The following is a 22,474-nucleotide window of genomic DNA, read 5'->3' as shown; positions in this document are numbered from 1 at the left end:
CAGAAGGCTTGAGGAATTCCAGCCATGTCACTGACCAACTGTGTGAACCTGAGCAGTTAAACTGAACTCTGTGTCAAGTTACCTGGGAAACAATGCAAAGAAGCAGAATTCGGGTCAGGGATATGTAGTGGGTGAAGTGTTTTTAAGAGTTTCAGAAGAATAATCAAAGCATAATAGACTGTTATTTTGCTTCATAAAACCAGAGGAAGGCCAAGAAATAATCACTGTTCTAATTGCCAAGTTTCTTCAGTTACTAGGATTGACTGACTAACAGTAGGGGGGATGAAAGAAGTGCTAAGGATCAGGCAATCTTTTCCTTGAAAAAGTGAATATAGCTAGGAGGGAAGAGGAGATTATTTAGTAGAAGTGATACCAAAAATAGAATTTTTAAAAATTAAACAGAGCTACAAGCTTTCCATCTTTGAGTATTTGTATTCTGAGAGCTCACCTCCTTCAGGAGGCCTTCCCAGACTGAGCCCCCTTTTTCCTCTCCTCCTCCCCATCCCCCCGCCCTACCTCTTTCCTCTCCCCACAGCACTAGTACATATTTGTATAGATTTATTACTCTATTTTACTTGTACATATTTACTATTCCATTTTTTCTAGAATGTGAGCCCACTGTTGGGTAGGGACCGTCTCTATAGGTTGCCAACTTGTACTTCCCAAGTGCTTAGTATAGTGCTCTGCACACAGTAAGTGCTCAATAAATACGATTGATTGATTTGGTTAATGATGTGCATATAGCTTTAATTCTATTTGTTCTGACAATTTTAACACCTGTCTACATGTTTTGTTTTGTTGTCTGTCTCCCGCTTCTAGACTGTGAGCCCGTTGTTGGGTAGGGACTGTCTCTATATGTTGCCTACTTGTAATAATAATATAATATGTGCAAAGCACTGTTCTAAGCGCTGGGGGGGATGCAAGGTGATCACGTTGTCCCACATGGGGCTCACAGTCTTCATCCCCATTTTACAGATGAGGGAACCGAGTCGCAGAGAAGTTAAGTGACTTGTCCAAAGTCACACAGCAAACACGTGGAGGAGCTGGCACTCGAACCCATGACCTCTGACTCCAAAGCCCAGGCTCTTTCCACTGAGCCACGCTGCTTCTCTACTTGTATTTCCCAAGTGCTTAATACAGTGCTCTGCACACAGTACGCACTCAATACAATTGAATGAATGAATCTTGTTTTATAAAATATTTACAAAAAACATTTTCCTATATTAATCTCTCACTTATTGTAAAAATGTGTTTCCTGTTTAGCTATGGTCATTATCCAAATTACAAAAATAAACTCCTCAGCACGCGTTACGCCTTAAGAGGATTGAACTAAAGTGGAATAAAATGTTCTACTGCCTCCAAAAGAATTCAATGACCTCTTCTTAAGTACTTATACTACATTATATTCTTTTTTTAAAAAAGTAGGGTATTATTTTAACTTCAGCATACAAATTTCAGGAGTACTCACAATATTGTGACATTTTCAAAACATATATCAGTGATGGCTTTATCCACAATCACCATGTCTGTGTCAAAAACCTCAGCTCCCATTTTGAATAAGCAAAAAACTGCATAACGCTGAGATCCTAGAAAAGAAACAAAACAATATTGTAGCAAAGATGTTGTTGTGATATCACTATGTTAGGTATTTCCCATAAGTAGGCTAAAATTACTTTTTTTTCCCAAGTTATAGTCAAAAGACTCATGGATTTTTCCCCTCCCAAAATGTTTACATTACTGATTCACATTTTGTAGCAGAATTATCTCCATGTAATAACAAAATCCCTAGGGAAAGATTAATTTTAACTTCCATTGTAATCATGTGTTCCCTTCTAAAGTTACATAGAATTCTAAAAATGAACAATAAATTATAATAAATAATTATGGTGCTATTCATTCAATCGTATTTACTGAGCGCTTTCTGTGTGCAGAGCACTGTACTAAGCACTTGGGAAATACGAATCAGCAACATAAGCTAAGTGCTAAGCACTGTAGAAAGTGCTAGGGCAGATCAAAGATAATCAGGTAGGACAAATTCCCTGTCCCAAACAGGGCTCAGATTCTAAATCGGAGGGAATAGGATTTATTCCCCATCTTACAGACGAGGAAACAGATTCAGAGAAGTGGCTTGCCCAAGATCACACAGCCGACAAGTGGCAGAGCCAGAATTAAAACCCAGGTCCTCAGACTCTCAGTTCCAGGCTCTTCCCGCTGGTCCATGCTCCCTCTAATACAAAAAAGTTCAGCTTCATTGCACAAAATATAATTGCGCTTGAATGTGATTCAATTATTAGTAGAACATATACCAAAATAATGATTATATATTTTATCTATTAGCCTTATGAAATTCTAACATTTAACAAGAACTTTGAATTCTGAGTAAAAGATGAAGCTGATGCAAGCTTTATTCATTCTTTCATTCAATCGTATTTACTGAGTGCTTGGAAAGTACAATTTGGAAACAAATACTATTATTATTATTATCTACCACTACCCCAGAGGCTGAGTTCTTGCAAAACTCCATGTTAAGGGAGTTTGCATTTTTAGTATACTCTCTATGTCTGATGCTACAGACTTGCACACATCCATATGTGTAACTCTTTCTACTAAAAATAGGAATGCACTATATCCAAGCCGGCTCATATGTCAGAAGAATGCTACCACATCCCAGCTAAAATGTGTTGTGAGGATACACGGTATGGCAGACCTGAGTGTCCTGGAATGAAATAGAGGCAGAAGAGAACGGCCATAAAATTTGAGATAACTGGGGGGAAAAAAAACCTTATTCTTTCAACTTCCTAGATTCTAGACAATTATAGTACCACTCGTTCTCTAAATGTTATTTTTCTTGCTTCTCAGTCATTCTGCTTCTGCTGTCTCTGCCCACTCTCCCATCTAAAATGGCACTTACAATTTACCCTAATTAACATTATCTTCAACTGTAGAAAAGAGACAGTATCAAGCTAACAATTTATCAAATTGATCACAAAGTAGACCAATGGACATAGGTTTCAATAATATCCTATTGAATTTTCTTAGAGGAGAAAACAATGAACAAAAAGGCATACTTTCTTTACTGCTGAAGTGATCAGTGTCTTTCCACATTAGAGGTATTCGAATATCTACAGAGAGAAAGAGAGAAATTATTACACATAACAATATGATTTGTTTTTCTCCACATTCTATTTCTGAAACCAACCTGCCCTATTTTTGGGTTCCCAGAATTCCATAACAATTTAATTCTAACCATGACTGCCAAAAGAAAATTCACAATTTAACTATTGTGAGACATCATTCTCCTTCAAAGCTGCCTATAAACCAGCAATATCATGCCTTCAACTTTGCAATGTTTATTGGCTGGTAATAATCTATCAAAGCTATTATGCAAGAAATTCCTGTGAAACAAAACTGTTGGCTTAAATTTGCAATATAGAACTTCCATTTTGCAGTTTTGAAGCAGAGAGCCTTGTGGGAAAATCTATTACCCAAGTGTTTCTATTTATCATAGGCATCAGTGGCATGGATAATTTGGAAAATGAGATAAAAGACTCATATGGGCAAAGCAAAAGGAAGGGACAGTTAAGGTTCATCTCTGTCATTATTTTTCCTGCACCTTACCAATAAGTTTATGATGTTACTGATCCTACAAATCATGGAGATTCTAGAGCTAAGTATTTGGGTGATTAGTTAATTCTTTACTTTGGCAGGGGAAACCATATATAGGCCTTTATGCTGGTAGTTCCTTTTTTTTTCCTAGTTGGTTTTGTCCCTTCCTATTAAGGACACCAAAATCAAAACTGGATTACCCAGATCAAATGATATGATCCATTAGGCCACCCTGGGAAGAGCACAGGCCTGGGAGTCAGAGGACCTGGATTCTAATCCCAGCACTGCCACACACACAGCAGGTATGTTTACCTTGGGAAAGTCACTTGAATTCTCTGTGCCTCAGTTCCCTCATTTGCAAAATGGGGATTCAATACCTGTTCTTCCTCCTAAACTGCAAGCCCCATGTGGGACCTGATTATCTTGTATCTACCTCAAGGCTTAGTACAATGCTTAGCACAGAGTAAGTGCTTAACAAATACCACAATTTTTTTTTTACAATTATTAAGTAGAATTCTGCAAGGCTGCACCTCCACAGGCAAAGCAAAGTACAGCTGGGAGACAATTATTTGGATTACTCAGAATAAAGATCTCAAACATTTTTTACAAGAACGACTGAATATTTACCTGAAATAATACAGATAATTATCTCAACTTTCTACTTTGTAGAGGCAATTCAACTCTCCTGCATTTTCTTATCACTTAGCAAATACATATGAATTACAAATTACAATTAGTTTGCAAATCTGGTGACTTTAAAACAAGATATACTGGTGAAGTCCATTCATCTTCTAATCCAAGATAACCCTGTGACTGTTTAAGCTTATTTGATAGTTTAGTTTTAGTGGCTATTTTCAATTTTGATCTAAACATAACATTTCAATGTAGCATACTATTGAAAAATGTCTTACATTTAATCACTGCTAATGAAGAAATCAAATTTAAAAAAAAAATCTTCCTCACTATCCCTGCCAGGAAGATAGAGTATCCATCTTCCAATTCCTTTTTTCAAAAAAGGAAATTGAGGAACAAGCAGTGACATGGCTTAAATTTGTACCTACGCAGTAGCTATTTCTCTAAAAACAGTGTGAAACAAAGCACACAAACCATGACCAGATGTTCCAGTTTCGGTGGGAAAGTCCCAAGATGTATGGGTCTGTCCCACCAATCATTTTAAAGGTTTTCAGGTCAATATCCTGAAAAAAAACAAAATTTATCAGGGATACTGTCAAAAGGATAAAAAGAATTGTCCAGCTGGGATGTGTGCGCACCTCAGCTGTGGAAAGGGGTGGTAAAGGGAGGTGAAAACCAAAGGGGATGGTGTCCAGGGATTAGTAACCAGCCACCATCCTACAAACCGGATCTGAGAAAAGGCTGGAATTGGACTGCCCTGCCTGGGATCTAGGAGTCTGTCCCGGCCCTGTCCTCTTTTTTGCATGGAGGTCCTGCCTTGGGCCCCCAACTATCTTGCCATCAGAGGGGCACATTAGTTTTAACCATAATTTACAGCTGGAAAGGTGAACATGCTGTTCGGTATTGTCACGAGACATAGGACCATAATGACCCCAGAAAATGTGGATTACAGTTTGGGTCACAGTTGCCATCTGCATGGTCAGGTGTCGATCAATCAATCGATCAGTGGTATTTATAGAGTGTTTACTGTGTGCGGAGCACTGTACTAAGCGCTTGGGAGAGTACAATACAACAGAATTGGTAGACACATTCCCTGCCCAAAACATCCATTAACAAACTGAGGCTGAGGCAATTATCCAGATAATTCAAGGCAAAGGCCGTTTTGGACTTGAAATATCCAATTACCTCAATTTTTAACTTTATTAGAGGAGATGTGGCCAGTCAAAAAGAGAAATCAGATCTTTCTCAAAGGCTAAATTTTCATTTGGACAATTAACCATGTAACATTTCATCAGTACTGCAAAACCTTATAGTTGTGGAAAAAAAAAAGATTATAAATGTCCATTCCAGAGTCAACAAAGTATATGTTGGAGGGTAAATTTTTTTATGCTCCCAAACACTCAAATTGAAAAAGTACCACTTAGTGTGGGAGAGGCAGAAAAAGAAACATATTTGGGGGCTTCCAGTTCAACCTGGAGTTTAATTTGAACACATGAGACATGATGCACAGAAGTTTCAGCTACTCTATTTGAGCTAGGTTAATTTTATGAATCAATTTTTTTTCTATAAACTTTAAGCTCCTTGTGGGAAGGGAACACATTTACCAACTCAGTTTCACTGTACTCTCCCAAGTGCTAGTATAGTGCCATGCAAACATTAAGCATTCAACAGATACCACTGATTTATTGACTTGATACTTTGCTGGCAATTTTTTTTACTCTCCATGAGGGCAGCGAATGTGTCTACCAACTCGAACTGTATTCTCTCAAGCACTCAGTACAGTGCTCTGCAAAAAAAGTGCTAAATAAATACAACAGATTAATATTTGCTCCTAAAATTATTTGGAATTTATTTTTGAGCCATCTTAGCAATGAAAAAAATCACTCCAAAAGAATTTCTTTGAAAATATTATTTCTAAGTGAATATGTTATCGCTTAACATTCACTGAGAATGAGGCCAAATCTACACTGGAAAACTCTGACCTAAAGTACCTGGAAAATTTGCTAGCATAGATTCCGCCCAAGTTAGCATTTTTGAAGAAGCATTTCTCTTTTAGGCAATTCATTCATTTGATTTGATTTATTGAGCACTTACTGAGTACAAAACACTGTCCTAAGCACTTGGGAGAGTACAGTATAACAATTATCAGACACATTCCCTGCCTGCAAAGAGCTCACAGTCCAGAGATTAAAACAATTAGTAATTTTCTGCTCTTGTGCACTTAAATTTACATTACTGGACTAATGCAACTAGAAAAATAGGTCTCAAACATTAATATTTGAAAGTGTCTTTTAAAGCAGGGTAATGCAAAGTTTCTTACATTTTTGTGTTACAGAAATTTCAATCTAAATCTTAGGAAAGAAGAGAAGATAAGAGCTGCAAACCTGATAATGCAATCTTTCCTCTACATGCTACTCGTTCCTTAGTTTCAAAATCCGCTCGGCTGTCAAAAGAAAGAGTATGATATTAATATATGTTTGTTGGTGTAGGTATGCATGTGTGTGTGCATACATGTGTACACTTGGAAATACTGTGGTACTCACTCATCCTAACCACTGGTTGGAATAGCAAGAGTCCATGCAGCACATTTTTTCCATTAATTCATTCATTCACTCAATCTTATTTACTGAGCACTTACTGTATGCAGAGCACTGTACTAAGTGCTTGGAAAGTACAATTTGGCAATGGATAGAGACAATCCCTACCCAACAACGGGCTCACAGTCTAGAAGGGGGAGACAGACAACAAAACAAAACAAGTAGATAGGCATTAATAGCATCAAAATAAATAGAATTATAGATATATACACATCATTAATAAAATTAATAGAATAATAAATATGTAAATATATACACAAGTGCTGTGGGGCAGGGAAGGGGGTAGAGCAGAGGAGGGAGTTGGGGTGATGGGGTAGGGAGGAGGAGCAGAGGAAAAGGGGGGCTTACTCTGGGAAGGCCTCCTGGAGGAGGTGAGCTATCAGTAGGGCTTTGAAGGGAGGAAGTGAGCTAGCTTGGTGGATATGAGGAGGGAGGGCATTCCAGGCAGAGATAGGACATGGGCCAGGGTTGACGGCGGGACAGGCGAGATCGAGGCACAGTGAATTCATTCAAGCACATTTACTGAGTGCTTCCTGTGTGCAGAGCACTGTACTAAGCACTTGTGTTAGCAAGGGAAGTCACACATGGCACCTTAGAACACGGCTGCCCTCTCCTTCCTGCCTTTTCTACAGAAACTGCACAAGAGTGAGACCAACAATGTGGCATAGTGGACACAGCACAAGCCTGGGAGTTAGAAGGACCTGGGTTCTAACTGCAGCTCTGATACTTGTCTGCAGTGTGACCATGGGCAAGTCACTTTACTTCTCTGTTGCCTCAGTTACCTCATCTGTAAAATAGGGATTAAGACTGTGAGCCTTATGTGGGACAGAGACTGTGCCAAACTGATTATTTTGTATCTACCCCAGTGCCTAATACAGTGCTTGGCCTATAGTAAGAGTTTAACAAATACCACTATTCTTCTTATTCTTGTTATTATTATCATCATGAAGAACTCCAGTGGTGAGAAGGAATGTTCATATTTCTGGTAGAAGCTCCACAGAAGCAGTTATTCATTCGTTCAATATTACTTATTGAGCACTTACTGTATGCAAAGCAATGTTCTAAGCGCTTGGGAGGTACAAATCGGCAACATATAGAGACAGTCCCTACCCAACAATGGTTATATCATGAGTTAGTTGTACAGGGGTAGTCAGGGACAGAGAGAGCTGAGAAAGGGAGAGGGAGATAACAACGAGGGCAAGGGGGAGAAAAGGAAGGACAGAAGGTGAGGAGGGATGAACAAAAAGAGTCAGGGGAGGGATATGGGGGAAGTAGAAGTTGGTAGGGGAGAGACATGTAGATTTAGTGAGACAGGAGAAAGAGAAGAAGAGAGGGTAGAAAAGAGTGGTAAGAGGAGGAGGAGGAGGAGCACCTCTCCATGACCAGATCTTGTGCTTTTGGGGGGAAAAGGGGAGTCCTGTGGGATGTAAACTGCCTTTCCCCTCCCTTACCCCCACCACCATATGGGAGAGTCGGGTAGGAAGCCTCCCTAAAGAGATCAAAAGCTGGCAATGCATCTGGGAGTCCCATAATAGCAGGTACCCTGGGGGTGAGGCCAGAGATCTGTTCCCCTATCCCACACATCATAATAATAATATTAGTAGTGATAATAATAATGATAATCGTATTTGTAAAGCCCCCACTCTTTGCAAGAATTGTACAAAGCACTAAGGGTACATATCAGATATTAAATCACACACAGTCCCTGTCTCGTATGGGGCTCACACTCCAAATAGGAGGGAGAAGATTTATTGAATCCCCATTTTACAGATGAGGAAACTGAGGCCCAAGGTCACACAGCAGACAAGTAGCAGAGGCAAGATTAGAACCCAGATCCTTTGACTACCAGGCCATACCCTTTCCTCTAGGCCATGCAGCTATTCGATAGACAAGCTGAGAATGGAAGGCAAATGAGACAAAGAGATAGAATGGAGATATGCCTCAATCCATAAACAAACTGAGATATAAATTGAGACAGACTAAAAGAAACACAAGAACGATGAAGAGCTGTAGGACTGTGAACTTCTTGAGGTTAGGATCTACCAACTGTATTGTTCTCTCCCAAATGCTTAGTACAATGTTTTGCGCAAAATGTCCAATAAAGGACCTGAGTTCTAATCCTGGCTCTGCCATGTGCCTGCTGTGTGAACTTGGGCCAGTCACTTAACTTCTCTGTGCCTCAGTTACATCATCTGTAAATTGTGAGCCACGAGGGGCATGGACTGTGTCCAATCTGATTGGTGCCTACCTACAGAGAAGCAGTGTGGCTCTGTGGAAACAGCATGGGCTTGGGAGTCAGAGGTCATGGGTTCTAATCCCAGCTCTGCCACTTGTCAGCTGTGTGACTTTGGGAAAGTCAGTTAACTTCTTTAGGCCTCAGTTACCTCATCTGTAAAACTGGGAATTAAGACTGAGCCCCATGTGGGACAACCTGATTACCTTATATCCTCCCCAGGTCTTAGAACAGTGCTTGACACATAGTAAGCGCTTAACAAGTACCATCATTATTATTACAGTGTCTGGCACAAAGTAAGTGCTTAATAACACTTGGTCCGTAAATTGAAGAGCAAGAGCATCGCAGAGAAAGGCAAGAGCTGAGGGGGAGAAGCTTCAGTTGATTCTAAATCAGAGGACTTGGAGAAGGGACTTGAAACTAAATACTTAATATGTTCGGGTCTTTTAAGCTTTCTCCTATCAACATAACTAACTACCTGCTTTAACTTGTAATTTATAAATAGAAATTTCTCTTCTAGAAAACAGAGTCCCCATTCATAAATTCAAAGGTACTCTGTCTTTTTGATGTAGAAATATTAATCCATTAGCATCCATAAATTCTAATAACAAAGAAAGTACTATGTCAAGTTGAATGTTTAAGAACTGTACGGGAGTAAAGCTTTTAGAAGCCAGTCAGTTCATTGGTTGGTCCCAAAATGAAAAGTAGTTAAAAGGATCTTTTATTGGAAATTTTAACTAATCAGGAAAAACACCCACCAAAAAGAAATCAACCCTCATTAAAGAATCAGAGCAACAAATGTCATCCAGAGGCACTCGGTCTTAATATTATATATGATTTCTTTTCATTCTTTTAGGCATATAATGAGTAACAAGTCAGTTTCTTAAAACACGCATTCTATCCAGAAGATTCAAGGGAATAAAACTAACTGCATGGTATAGTGGATAGAGCACGGGCATGGGAGTCAGAAGGTCATGGGTTCTAATCCCGGCTCCATCTGCTGTGTGACCTTGGGCAAGTCACTTCACTTTTCTGGGCCTCAGTTACCTCATCTGTGAAGTGGAGATTGAGATTGTGAGCCCCACTTGGGACAGGGACTATGTCCAACTCAATTTTACTATTCTATTTATCTTGTTAATGATGTGCATATAGCTTTAATTCTATTTGTTCTGACGACTTTGACTCCTGTCTACATGTTCTGTTTTGTTGTCTGTCTCCCCCTTCTAGACTGTGAGCCCGTTGTTGGGTAGGGACCGTCTTTATACGTTGCCAACTTGTAATTCCCAAGCACTTACTACAGTGCTCTGCACACAGTAAGTGCTCAATAAATACGACTGAATGAATGAATTTGCCTGTAAACACCCCACGCTTAGTACAGTGCCTGGCACATAATAATAATGATCACATTTATTGAGCGCTGTGTGCAAAGCACTGTACTAAGCACTTGGGAGAGTACATATTCTGATGACACCTGTCCACATGTTTTGTTTTGTTGTTTGTCTCCTCCTTCTAGACTGTGAGCCCGTTGTTGGGTAGGGACCATCTCTATATGTTGCCAAGTTGTACTTCCCAAGTGCTTAGTACAGTGCTGTGCACACAGTAAGAGCTCAATAAATACGACTGAATGAATGAATGAATGAATATAACATCAGACACATTCCCTGCCCACAATGAACTGTGAAGTCTAGAGGGGGAGAGGGACATTAATATAAATAGATAGATAAATAAATTACGGATATATATAGATAAATACATATGTGCCGTGGGGGAGGATGGATGAATGAAGGAGCAAGTATGAGCGGTGCAGAAGGAAGTGGGAGAAGAGGAGAGGAGGGCTCAGTCTGGGAAGGCTTCCTGGATGAGATGTGCTTTCAAAAAGGCTCTGAAGTGGGAGAGAGCAATTATCTGTCCGATATGAGGAGGAAGGGCATGCTGGGCCAGAGGTAAGATATGGGTAAGGGGTTGGCGGCAAGATAAGACCAAATCAAGGTACAGTGAGAAGGTTAGCATCAGAGGAAATAGTATGAGAGAGTAAGTAATAGTAAATAATAGGAGAGCACCTAGTAAGTACTTAACAAATGCCATCATCATTTAGACAGCTGAATGGGAGCAATGGAGTAGTTCCTGCACTATTCATTCAATCGTATTTATTGAGCGCTTACTATGTGCAGAGCACTGTACTAAGCGCTTGGGAAGTACAAGTCGGCAACGTATAGAGACGGCCCCTACCCAACAATGGGCTCTTCTGAAGTATGGATTCCTTAAATCTGACAGCTACTCAGATTTGAAAAGGAAGATTAATTTCTAAAACATACAGCATAAGGTTAATCCAGCATTCATTTCCCTACTTGATGATTTCTTAAACTATCCCTTTCAACCCTTGAGCAGGCTAAATCTCTCTCACTTACTAAGTTTTCATTTGGGAAACACTTCCCTTTTTCCTTTTGCTTCCAGGGGCCTTCACAATGCTCTCTCTAGAATTGAAGAGACAAGAAAAATCCTCCCTCTTCCCTCACTCCTCTATAGAATGTGAGCCCGTTGGTGACCATCTCTATATGTTGCCTACTTGTACTTCCCAAGCGCTTAGTACAGTGCTCTGCACACAGTAAGCGCTCAATAAATACGATTGAATGAATGAATGACATCGGCAGCTTCTGGGATCAAAAACCAACATATTTCCTTGTGTAGCTTTATGGTGACCTGTAAGCACCACTCAGCCCACGAAGGGCACACTACTGAATTATGTGATGACCTTTTCCTCTGGGAAACAGTCATGTGGTACAGCATAGGGCCTAATTTTCCTTGGCCCTTAGAGAGCTCTCTGTATTGAAAGGTGGAGGATCTGACCCAAGACCGAATGGTAATTTCAAATGCCTAGAAATAGCATGGCCTAGTGGACACAGTACAGAGCAGAGGTCTGGGAGTCAAAAATACTTAGGTTTTAATCCTGCCTCTACCACTTGACTGCTGTGTGACCTTGGGCAAGTCACTTCACTTCTCTGTGCCTCAGTTACCCCATCTGTAAAATGAGTATTAAGACTGTGAGCCCCACAGGGCACATGGACGGCATCCACCCTGATTAGCTTGTATCTACCCAGCAGTTAGTTCAGTGCCCGGCACATAGCGAGCACTTAAATACTGTTTAAAAGAAAAACTTAAATGAAATGAAATTTCAGGGAATCACCAAAATGGCTACATTAATATTTGTTGTAATTTGACTAGGGAATCAAAAAAATGTAGCAACCAATCTGTACAAGGTTGCCACAAAATAGAAGCAGCATGGCCTAGTGGAAAAAGCAGGAGCTGGGAGTCAGAGGACCTGGGTTCTAATCCTGGCTCTGCCAACTGTTTGTTCTGTGACCTTGGGAAAATCACTTTACTTCTCCGTACCTGTTTCCTCAACTGTAAAATTGTGATTCAATGCCTGTTTCTCTTCTACTTTAGACTGTGAGCCCCATAAGGGACAGGGACTGGATCTGATCTAATTAACTTGTACCATCCCAGAGCTTAGAACATTGTTTGACACATAGTAAGCACTTAACAGGTACCATAAAACAAACCGGTCTCTGGTTCTTCAGTGTAATTTTGATGTAGTTAATCAAGTTACTTAGAGAGCCTATTTTTGAACGGAAAGGTGCTACTCATAGCTGCTCATTGCTCTGATCAGGTTTTATAAATTATCTGGCAATATTAGTCATTATTTGGGTCAAAAGCACTCATCTGTACTAATAACAAGATGTGTTGGAGTAACCTTATAAAATTGGAAAGTATTTATCTACCTCCAACTCGGAAATTTCAAAATTGATTTTCTTCTTGTTATGGTTATAGATATTAAACATTTTAATTCAAAATGTTCCCGAAATCCGTAGCTATATTTGAAACACCTAGAAGGAAAATATTTGCTTAACAATGTGTTGCTATGGCGACAGTTTGTTACGACCAAATAAACATTCACTTGAAAAGTTGCTAGGTTAACCACTTCAGAATACTGCATTCAAATGACCAATTTGGGGAAAAGAGGGAAAACATGGAAAACCCCCCACAAAAAACAGTAGTGGTGGCCTGACGTTCTTAGAACTCCACTGAACAGAGGATTGTTCTGGAATGAAGTTCTATTTTAAATAACATTTAGGGAATTTTTTATGTGTGAGAATGATTATTCGGAATGAAACACTACTGTAGTTAAATCAAATGGCCAGCAGAGGGTACCAATTAGCCATTGTCTCAAACTCTGTACTAACCAGTCAGAGCAAACGTTGATTTAAAATCTATTCAGGAATTTAAAGGAGTACCTTTTAGCTGGAATTAAAAATTTACTGTAATAAGATACAATAAAGAATTCATCTAATGCTTTTTCCCCCCCTCTAATGGACGTACTAAAGAGACAGAGTACAGTGCTTTGCACACAGTAAGCACTCAATAAATACAATTGAATGAAGGAATAAAGAGACTCTCATAGTGACTATGAAGGCAAGGCTCCAAAGTCCTTATCCCCAAACCTGTCAATTTTATGATAGGATATGAAAATAATAATAATAATAATAATGGCATTCGTTAAGCGCTTACTATGTGCAAAGCACTGTTCTAAGCGCTGGGGAGGCGACAAGGTGATCAGGTTGTCCCACAGGGGGCTCACAGGCTTAATCCCCATTTTACAGATGAGGTAACTGAGGCACAGAGAAGTTAAATGACTTGCCCAAAGTCACACAGCTGACAATTGGTGGAGACGGGATTTGAACACACGACCTCTGACTCCAAAGCCCAGGCTCTTTCCACTGAGCCACGCTGCTTTTCAACTACTTTTCTGTTGTGGAAGGAAGTATTTTATTCCACAGCACACATGAACCTCTCTGCAAAAGAAATCAATAAGCATACCAAAGTTTGGCACGCTGAGAAACAAATGCAATCTACTCAATAGGTCATCAGTGGTCCCCTTGAAGTGATGTTTTATTGGCTGAGACTAGTGATTGTAGTCCTAGAACTGGCACACTGTTAATACTGCAGAGCTATTACCATCCCTTCCAAGTTTGTAGAGAGTTATGAGATGGGAATTTTAAAAGTACAACAGAGCAGCTTTCTTGCCTTTCTTCTGGAAAATGGCAATAAGGGTGACATGTTTGAAATCCTATGGCACATTTTCAAATTCTCATACATGTACTGCAATCCTTCCTTGTTTCCTAAGACCTTATCTTCAGTGTGAAAGATGTCTTACAGATATTGTAGAAATATTGCCATCTCTTCAAGAGTCCATCGATGATGAAATGCTCTGCACACAGTAAGCTCTCATTAAATATGATTGAATGAATGAATGAAATCTTCAGAGCTATGTGGCAGTAGGTGCTCAATAATTAGGGTCAGTGGCAGTGCTGATTTTTTATGTCCCAGGGTAACAGTTCCAGTTTCCTCCACACAAATTATAAAATTTTGGGGTGTTTGGCTGCACTGTATTACAGTCTTTAGTAAAAGCCAAACTTTCAGAATATGAATTACTGTGTGCCCCATTTGGGCAGGACTGTAATCCTACCTGATTATCTTGTATCTAATAATAATAATAATTGTGGTATTTGTTGAGTAGGGACCATCTCTAAATGTTGCCGATTTGTACTTCCCAAGCACTTAGTACAGTGCTCTGCACACAGTAAGTGCTCAATAAATACAATTGAATGACTAAATGAATGCTTACTATGTGCCACGCACTGTAGTAACCACTGGAGTGGATACAAGCAAATTCGGTTGGACAGAGTCCATGTCCCACATGGGGCTCACAGTCTTAATCCCCATTTTACAGATGAGGGAACTGAGACCCAGAGAAGTGAAGTAACTTGCCTAAGGCCACACAGCAAACAAGTGGTGGAGCCAAGATTAGAACCCATGACCTGATTCCCAGGTCCATGCTCTAACCACTACATCATGCCCCACTGCTTAGTACAGTACTTGACACAAAGCAAGTGCTTAAGAAATACCACAATAATAATCATCATCATCATCCGGTAGGAGGTCCTGTTGGAAATTGGAAATAGAATTGCAGATAGGGTAAGAAGAAACGATATTTCCCAGGAAACAAAGAGGCTGATTTGCCACTTTTTCAATAACAAGGGGTGCTCTTAGTTATAGCCAAGGCCCCAAAATTCCCTTGGGGAGAGGAAGAAAAGAGGATGGAGAAATCTTTCAAACCTGCCCAGGACAAACAACTCCAAGTGTGAAGAAGGCTTTATCAGTCAGCCAATTAAGTTGCTGGGAAGGCCAGGCTGAGAAATAGGGATTAGTGACATATTTTTAAGATGTCTAGTTTAAATATTAGTTTGTGGTTAGAAATTCATATTGAATGTATTTTCTTGCATTCCTTCCATTGTATCTCCATTTAAAATAGCATTTGCTGTGCGAAGGTAAAATTTAACAACTCTCCATATGATTCAGGCCATGTTCTTCTAGGATTCTAGTCGATTTCCTGTGTTTTTTGGGTATTTTTTTTCCTTTTGAATGACTGGATTAATAAGGGTTCCTTTTGCTACTTTTTCTACCTTTGGGATGTTGGAGCTGTATCACAAAATGAGTGAGTCTAATATTTGGAGATGGAGTTATATCTTGTTAATGATATTAGAGAAGCAGCGTGGCTCAGTGGAAAGAGCACAGGCTTTGGAGTCAGAGGTTATGGGTTCAAATCCCGGCTCCACCACTTGTCAGCTGTGTGACTTTGGGCAAGTCACTTAACTTCTCTGGGCCTCAGTTACCTCATCTGTAAAATGGGAACTGTGAGCCCCCCATGGGACAACCTGATCACCTTGTAACCTCCCCAGCACTTAGAACAGTGCTTTGCACATAGTAAGCGCTTAATAAATGCCATTATTATTATTATTATTATTATTATTATTATTATTATTAAGGGCTTGCTAGAGAAGCAGCATGGCTTAGTGGAAAGAGCCCGGGCTTGGGAGTCAGAGGTCATGGGTTCTAATCCCAGCTTCGCCACTTGTCAGCTGTGTGACTTTGGGCAAATCACTTAACTTCTCTAGGCCTCAGTTACCTCAACTGTAACATGGGGATTAAGAGTGTGAGCCCCACGTGGGACAACCTGATCACCTTGTATCTACCCCAGTACTTAGAACAGTGCTTGGCACATAGTAAGCACTTAAAAAATACCATTATTATTATTATTGTGTCAAGTACTGTACTAAGCACTAGGAGAGATACCATATAACTGGATCAGAAATAGTCCCTGTTCCACATGGGGCTTCTGGTTTTAAGAAGAAGGATGAACAAGTATTGAATCCCTATTTTACTGTTGATGAAACTGAGTAACAATATTATTTCAATCAATCATATTTCTTAAGTGCTTACTGTGTGTACAGCACTGTACTAAGCGCTTGGGAGAGTACAATTCAACAGATCTGGCAGACATGTTCCCTGCCCACAACAAACTTACAGTCTAGAGGGGGAGACAGACATTGATATAAATAAATTACGGATATGTACATCAGCCAGTGGGGCTGAGGAAGGGGTGCAAATACAGTACAAGAGTGATGCAGAGGAAGAGGGAAAAGATTAAATAAGAGATTAGGGAAAGACTGTTTAAGTGCTTACTGTGTTCAGGGCACTACATCAAGCACTTTGGGGGAATACAGTTGTGAGCAGCATGACTTAGTGGGAAGAGCCCAGGCTTGGGAGTCAGAAGTCGTGGGTGCTGATCCCAACTCTGCCACTTATCAGCTGTGTGACTTTGGGCAAGTCACTTAACCTCTCTGTGCCTCAATTACCTCATCTGTAAAATGGGGATTAAGACTGTGAGCCCCACATGGGACAACCTGATTACCTTGCATCTACTCCAGTGCTTAGGACAGTGCTTGGTCCAGCACTTAGAACAGTGCTTTGCACGTAGTAAGCGCTTAATAAATACCATCATTATTATTATTAGTAGTAGTAGTAAGTGCTTAACAAATACCATCATTATTAATATTATTAATTAGACAAGTTCCCTGTGACTCCAGGAGCTCACAAAATTAAGTGCCTTGTCCAGGACCCCACAGCAAGCGACAGAGCCAGGATGAGAAGCAAGGTCCCCTGAATCCCAGGCCAGTGATCTTTCAACTAGCCCCTGGTGCTAGTTTTAACAGATCTATTGTAACAATTTTTTCCTTGACTGTCAGCCATCTTTACCATCACATCACCTTCAGGCAGGTGCACTTTATTTCTCTTCATTCTTGAAATTACCACCCATGATCATGTCTTCCTTCTCCTAGAATATTCCCTTTGGACTTCTTCTGACCCTCAATGCTGGTAAATTTACTTTCGCCTTATGCCTACTTTTCCATTCTATAATTTTTCTTTAGTCAGTCAAACATATAAACCCACTGAAAACTCCGGATTAAAGTTGGAAGAGTAAATATGAAACCATTACTGACCATCTTTCCATTCTGTTCACATTCTGCTCTTCTAGTTTTTGTAGCTCTGATGTGTAAGCCATTATGCGAGCATTGCACACCATCAAGTTTTTAACCGCATGTAGGACTTGGTCTTTCTGAGTACTTAACGAAAGGAGTTTGCATATTCCTTCTCGCATCCGGGTTTCAAAGTCAATTTTTCCTTGAATGCTGCTCTCCTTCACAAAGTAAAAACAGACTGTCAGAAAACACTGTAGAAAGCAAAAACAAATTATTGCAATACTACATGGGCTTTACAAAGTTTGGAAACCAGGCTACCACACTTCAGAAAATATCACATCTTATGTGATTGTACAATAATATTGCTTATTAAAACATTTACTACTTTTTGTAGAACAGAAATAAATAAATATATATATACATATATATTAATGGCATTTACTAAGCGCTTACTATGTGCAAAGTACTGTTCTAAGCGCTGGGGGGGCTACAAGGTGATCAGGTTGTCCCATGGGGGGCTCACAGTTTTAATCCCCATTTTACAGATGAGGGAACTGAGGCACAGAGAAGTTAAATGACTTGCCCAAAGTCACACAGCTGACAATTGGCAGAGTGGGGATTTGAACCCATGCCCTCTGACTCCAAAGCCCGTGCTCTTTCCACTGAGCCACGCTACTTCTCTAAATACATAGTGAATTCTAAATTTACCTATGAAAGATAAAGAATACGTCCAGATAATGCAAAGGAAGTTCCCTATCTGGATTTGGATCATCCATGTAGTGGATGGACCTGTGGGAAGTTGAGGGTTAATGAAATGGCCCACCTGAGCCAACAAATCTCTGGATTTCACCATTCTTTTCAGCTTTCTGATCAGTTTGAGCCTGAAAATTGAGAGCTTATTTTATTTAGATGCTTCTTTAAACAACAAAGGAAATCAAATACAGACCTCCTCATCTTCCCATCCAAACCCTGACTTTCCTATCACTGTAGACAACAGCACCATCCTCCCCATCTCACAAGCCCATAATCTTGGCATTATCCTTAACTCATCATTCTCATTCAACCCACATATTTAATGTCACCAAATCCTGTAGGGTCTACCTTCACAACATCGCTAAAATCTGCCCTTTCTTCTCCATCCAAACTGCTAACATGTATTCAAATATTTATCATATCCCACCTTGATTACTGAATCAGTCTCCTCATTGACCTCCCTGCCTCCTATCTCTCCTTCTCCAGACAATTTCTAAAAAATATTTCAGTCCGTATCGCCCCACTTTTCAAACCTCCAACGGTTGCCCACCCATCTCTGCTTCAAACAAACTCCTTACCAATGGCTTTAAGATCCTCAATCAGCTCTACCCATCCTACTTTACCTCACTGAACTCCTTCTACAACCAAGCCTCAATGCTTTGCTCCTCTGCCAGCCTACTCATTGTATCTTGATATCATCATCATCATCAATTTAATCAATCATATTGATTGAGTGCTTACTGTGTACCGAGCACTGTACTATGAGAAGTAGCATGGCTCGGTGGAAAGAGCATGGGCTTGGGAGTCAGAGGTCATGAGTTTTAATCCCGGCTCCGCGACCTGTCAGCGTGACTTTGGGTGTGTCACTTTACTTCTCTGTGCCTTAGTTACCTCATCTGTAAAATGGGGATTAAGATTATGAGCCCCACCTGGGACAACCTGATAGCCTTGTATCTCCCCCAGTGCTTAGCACATTGTAGGCACTTAAATACCATCATCATCATTATTAATAGCATTATTAAACACTTGAGAGAATATAATACAAGAGTTGGAAGACACATTCCCTGCTAACAGTGAGTTTAAATGGTTTTCTCACCACCAACCTCTTGCCCATATCCTCTCACTGGCCTGGAACTCCCTTACCCTCCACATATGACAGACTACTACTCTCCTCACCTTTAAAGACACCCTAAAAATTCCTCTTCCAAGAAGCCTTCCCCAACTAAGCCCTCACTTCTCCTGTGCTCTTTCCCTTCTGCATTGCCTATGCACTTCAATGTATACCCCTTTAGCACTTGAGTGCTCTGCACACAGTAAGCGCTCAATAAATATTTTTGAATGAATGTTCACCCCACGCTCAGCCCCACAGGACTTATGTATATATCCTTATACTCTGCCACTTCCCCTCTCTGTAGTTTATTTTCATGGCTGGCTATCCCTCTAGAATTTAAGCTCTTGATGGGCAGGGAACACATCTACCAAGTAAATCTATTGTATTGGAGTCTCCTAAGTGCTTAAAGTACTCTGTGCACAGTAAGTGCTCAATAAACAAATACTATCAATACTATATATGTATGTATACATATACAAATTATAATTATAATAATAAGATAATGGCATTTGTTAAGCACTTACTAAGTGCCAGACACTGTACTAAGTGCTGGAATGTGTGTGTGTGTGTCTCTCTCTGAGATATATATATATATATATATATACAAAATAATTACACATTACATATTATGTGTATATATTTTATATTATATAAATAGAGGAGCAGTGTTGCCTAGAAGGTAGAGCACAAAGGTAGGAGTTAGAAGGACCTGAATTCTAATCCCAGCTCAGCCCCTTGTCTGCTGTGTGATCTTGGGCAAGTCACTTAAGTCACTTAAGGTCCACAAGTCTCTGGACCCCACCCATCTTTCGGAGCGCCTCACACCCCACCTCGCCGCCCTCTCCTCTCTACCCAGTCTTGATGATCGGATTACTCCTCTCAACTCTACCCTTTCTACTCAGCTAGACTCACTCACTCCCCTTTCCCTTCGCCGCTCTCGCACCACTAACCCACAGCCCTGGATCACTGCCACTGTCCGCCTCCTTCGCTCTTATGCTCGAGCTGCCAAACGCTGCTGGCGAAAGTCTAAACACCATGCCAACCTCATTCACTTCAAGTTTATCCTTTCCTGCCTTAACTCAGCCCTCTCTTCTGCCAGACAAAACTATTTCTCCTCCCTCATTGACACCCATGCCCATCACCCCCGCCAGCTCTTCCGTACATTCAACTCCCTTCTCAGGCCCCCGGTTCCTCCCCCTCCTCCTTCCCTCACCCCCAACGATCTGGCCTCCTACTTCATTAACAAAATTAAATCCATCAGGTCCGACCTCCCCAAAGTCTCTTCCCCCCCTTCTCCAACCCCCCGGCTCTCAACACTCTCTGCTACTCTCCCATCCTTCCCAGCGGTATCCTCTGAGGAACTCTCCTCCCTCCTCTCAAGTGCTACTCCGGCCACCTGTGCTTCTGACCCCATTCCCTCATCTTATGAAATCTCTCGCTCCATCCCTTCTCCCCTCCTTAACTTCCATCTTCAACCACTCACTCTCCACTGGTTCCTTCCCCTCTGCCTTCAAACATGCCCATGTCTCTCCCATCCTAAAAAAACCCTCTCTTGACCCCACCTCACCTTCTAGTTATCGTCCCATATCCCTCCTACCATTCCTTTCCAAACTCCTTGAACGAGTTGTCTACACGCGCTGCCTAGAATTCCTCAACAACAACTCTCTCCTCGACCCCCTCCAGTCTGGCTGCCGTCCCCTTCATTCCACGGAAACTGCCCTCTCAAAGGTCACCAATGACCTCCTGCTTGCCAAATCCAACGGCTCATACTCTGTCCTAATCCTCCTCGACCTCTCAGCTGCCTTTGACACTGTGGACCACCCCCTTCTCCTCAACACGCTATCTGACCTTGGCTTCACAGACTCCGTCCTCTCCTGGTTCTCCTCTTATCTCTCCGGTCGTTCTTTCTCAGTCTCTTTTGCAGGCTCCTCCTCCCCCTCCCATCCTCTTACTGTGGGGGTTCCCCAAGGTTCAGTGCTTGGTCCCCTTCTGTTCTCAATCTACACTCACTCCCTTGGTGACCTCATTCGCTCCCACGGCTTCAACTATCATCTCTACGCTGATGACACCCAGATCTACATCTCTGCCCCTGCTCTCTCCCCCTCCCTCCAGGCTCGCATTTCCTCCTGCCTTCAGGACATCTCCATCTGGATGTCTGCCCGCCACTTAAAGCTCAACATGTCGAAGACTGAGCTCCTTGTCTTCCCTCCCAAACCCTGCCCTCTCCCTGACTTTCCCATCTCTGTTGACGGCACTACCATCCTTCCCGTCTCACAAGCCCGCAACCTTGGTGTCATCCTCGACTCCGCGCTCTCATTCACCCCTCACATCCAAGCCGTCACCAAAACCTGCCGGTCTCAGCTCCGCAACATTGCCAAGATCCGCCCTTTCCTCTCCATCCATACCGCTACCCTGCTCATTCAAGCTCTCATCCTAACCCATCTGGACTACTGCATCAGCCTTCTCTCTGATCTCCCATCCTCGTGTCTCTCTCCACTTCAATCCATACTTCATGCTGCTGCCCGGATTATCTTTGTCCAGAAATGTTCTGGGCATGTTACTCCCGTCCTCAAAAATCTCCAGTGGCTACCAATCAATCTGCGCATCAGGCAGAAACTCCTCACCCTGGGCTTCAAGGCTGTCCATCACCTTGCCCGCTCCTACCTCACCTGCCTTCTCTCCTTCTACAGCCCAGCCCGCACCCTCCGCTCCTCCACCGCTTATCTCCTCACCGTACCTCGCTCTCGCCTGTCCCGCCATCGACCCCCGGCCCATGTCATCCCCCGGGCCTGGAATGCCCTCCCTCTGCCCATCCGCCAATCCAGCTCTCTTCCTCCCTTCAAGGCCCTGCTGAGAGCTCACCTCCTCCAGGAGGCCTTCCCAGACTGAGCCCCTTCCTTCCTCTCCCCCTCATCCCCCTCTCCATCCTCCCCATCTTACCTCCTTCCCTTCCCCACAGCACCTGTATATATGTTTGTACATATTTTTTACTCTATTTATTTATTTATTTATTTTATTTGTACATATCTATTCTATTCATTTTATTTTGTTAGTACGTTTGTTTTTGTTCTCTGTCTCCCCCTTTCAGACTGTGAGCCCACTGTTGGGTAGGGACTGTCTCTATGTGTTGCCAATTTGTACTTCCCAAGCGCTTAGTACAGTG

At 41.5% G+C, this 22,474-nt stretch overlaps 1 protein-coding gene across 1 annotated transcript in view; it reads right to left on the bottom strand.

Moving 5' to 3' along the window:
• Positions 1-22,474, bottom strand: part of RTKN2 (rhotekin 2) — an 86,025-nt gene that overhangs the window by 53,144 nt on the left and 10,407 nt on the right. Inside the window, exons 2-6 of the mRNA XM_038743384.1 lie at positions 18,271-18,328; positions 17,469-17,698; positions 6,624-6,682; positions 3,069-3,122; positions 1,469-1,586 (exon numbers count right to left, since the gene is read on the bottom strand). Coding sequence (XP_038599312.1) covers positions 1,469-1,586; positions 3,069-3,122; positions 6,624-6,682; positions 17,469-17,698; positions 18,271-18,328 — 519 coding nt within the window. The remainder of the gene's footprint in view (positions 1-1,468; positions 1,587-3,068; positions 3,123-6,623; positions 6,683-17,468; positions 17,699-18,270; positions 18,329-22,474) is intronic.

The sequence above is a fragment of the Tachyglossus aculeatus genome, chromosome 3 (assembly GCF_015852505.1).
Source record: "Tachyglossus aculeatus isolate mTacAcu1 chromosome 3, mTacAcu1.pri, whole genome shotgun sequence".
In the NCBI taxonomy this organism is placed as follows: domain Eukaryota; kingdom Metazoa; phylum Chordata; class Mammalia; order Monotremata; family Tachyglossidae; genus Tachyglossus; species Tachyglossus aculeatus.
This window is presented reverse-complemented; position numbering and strand designations above follow the sequence as displayed.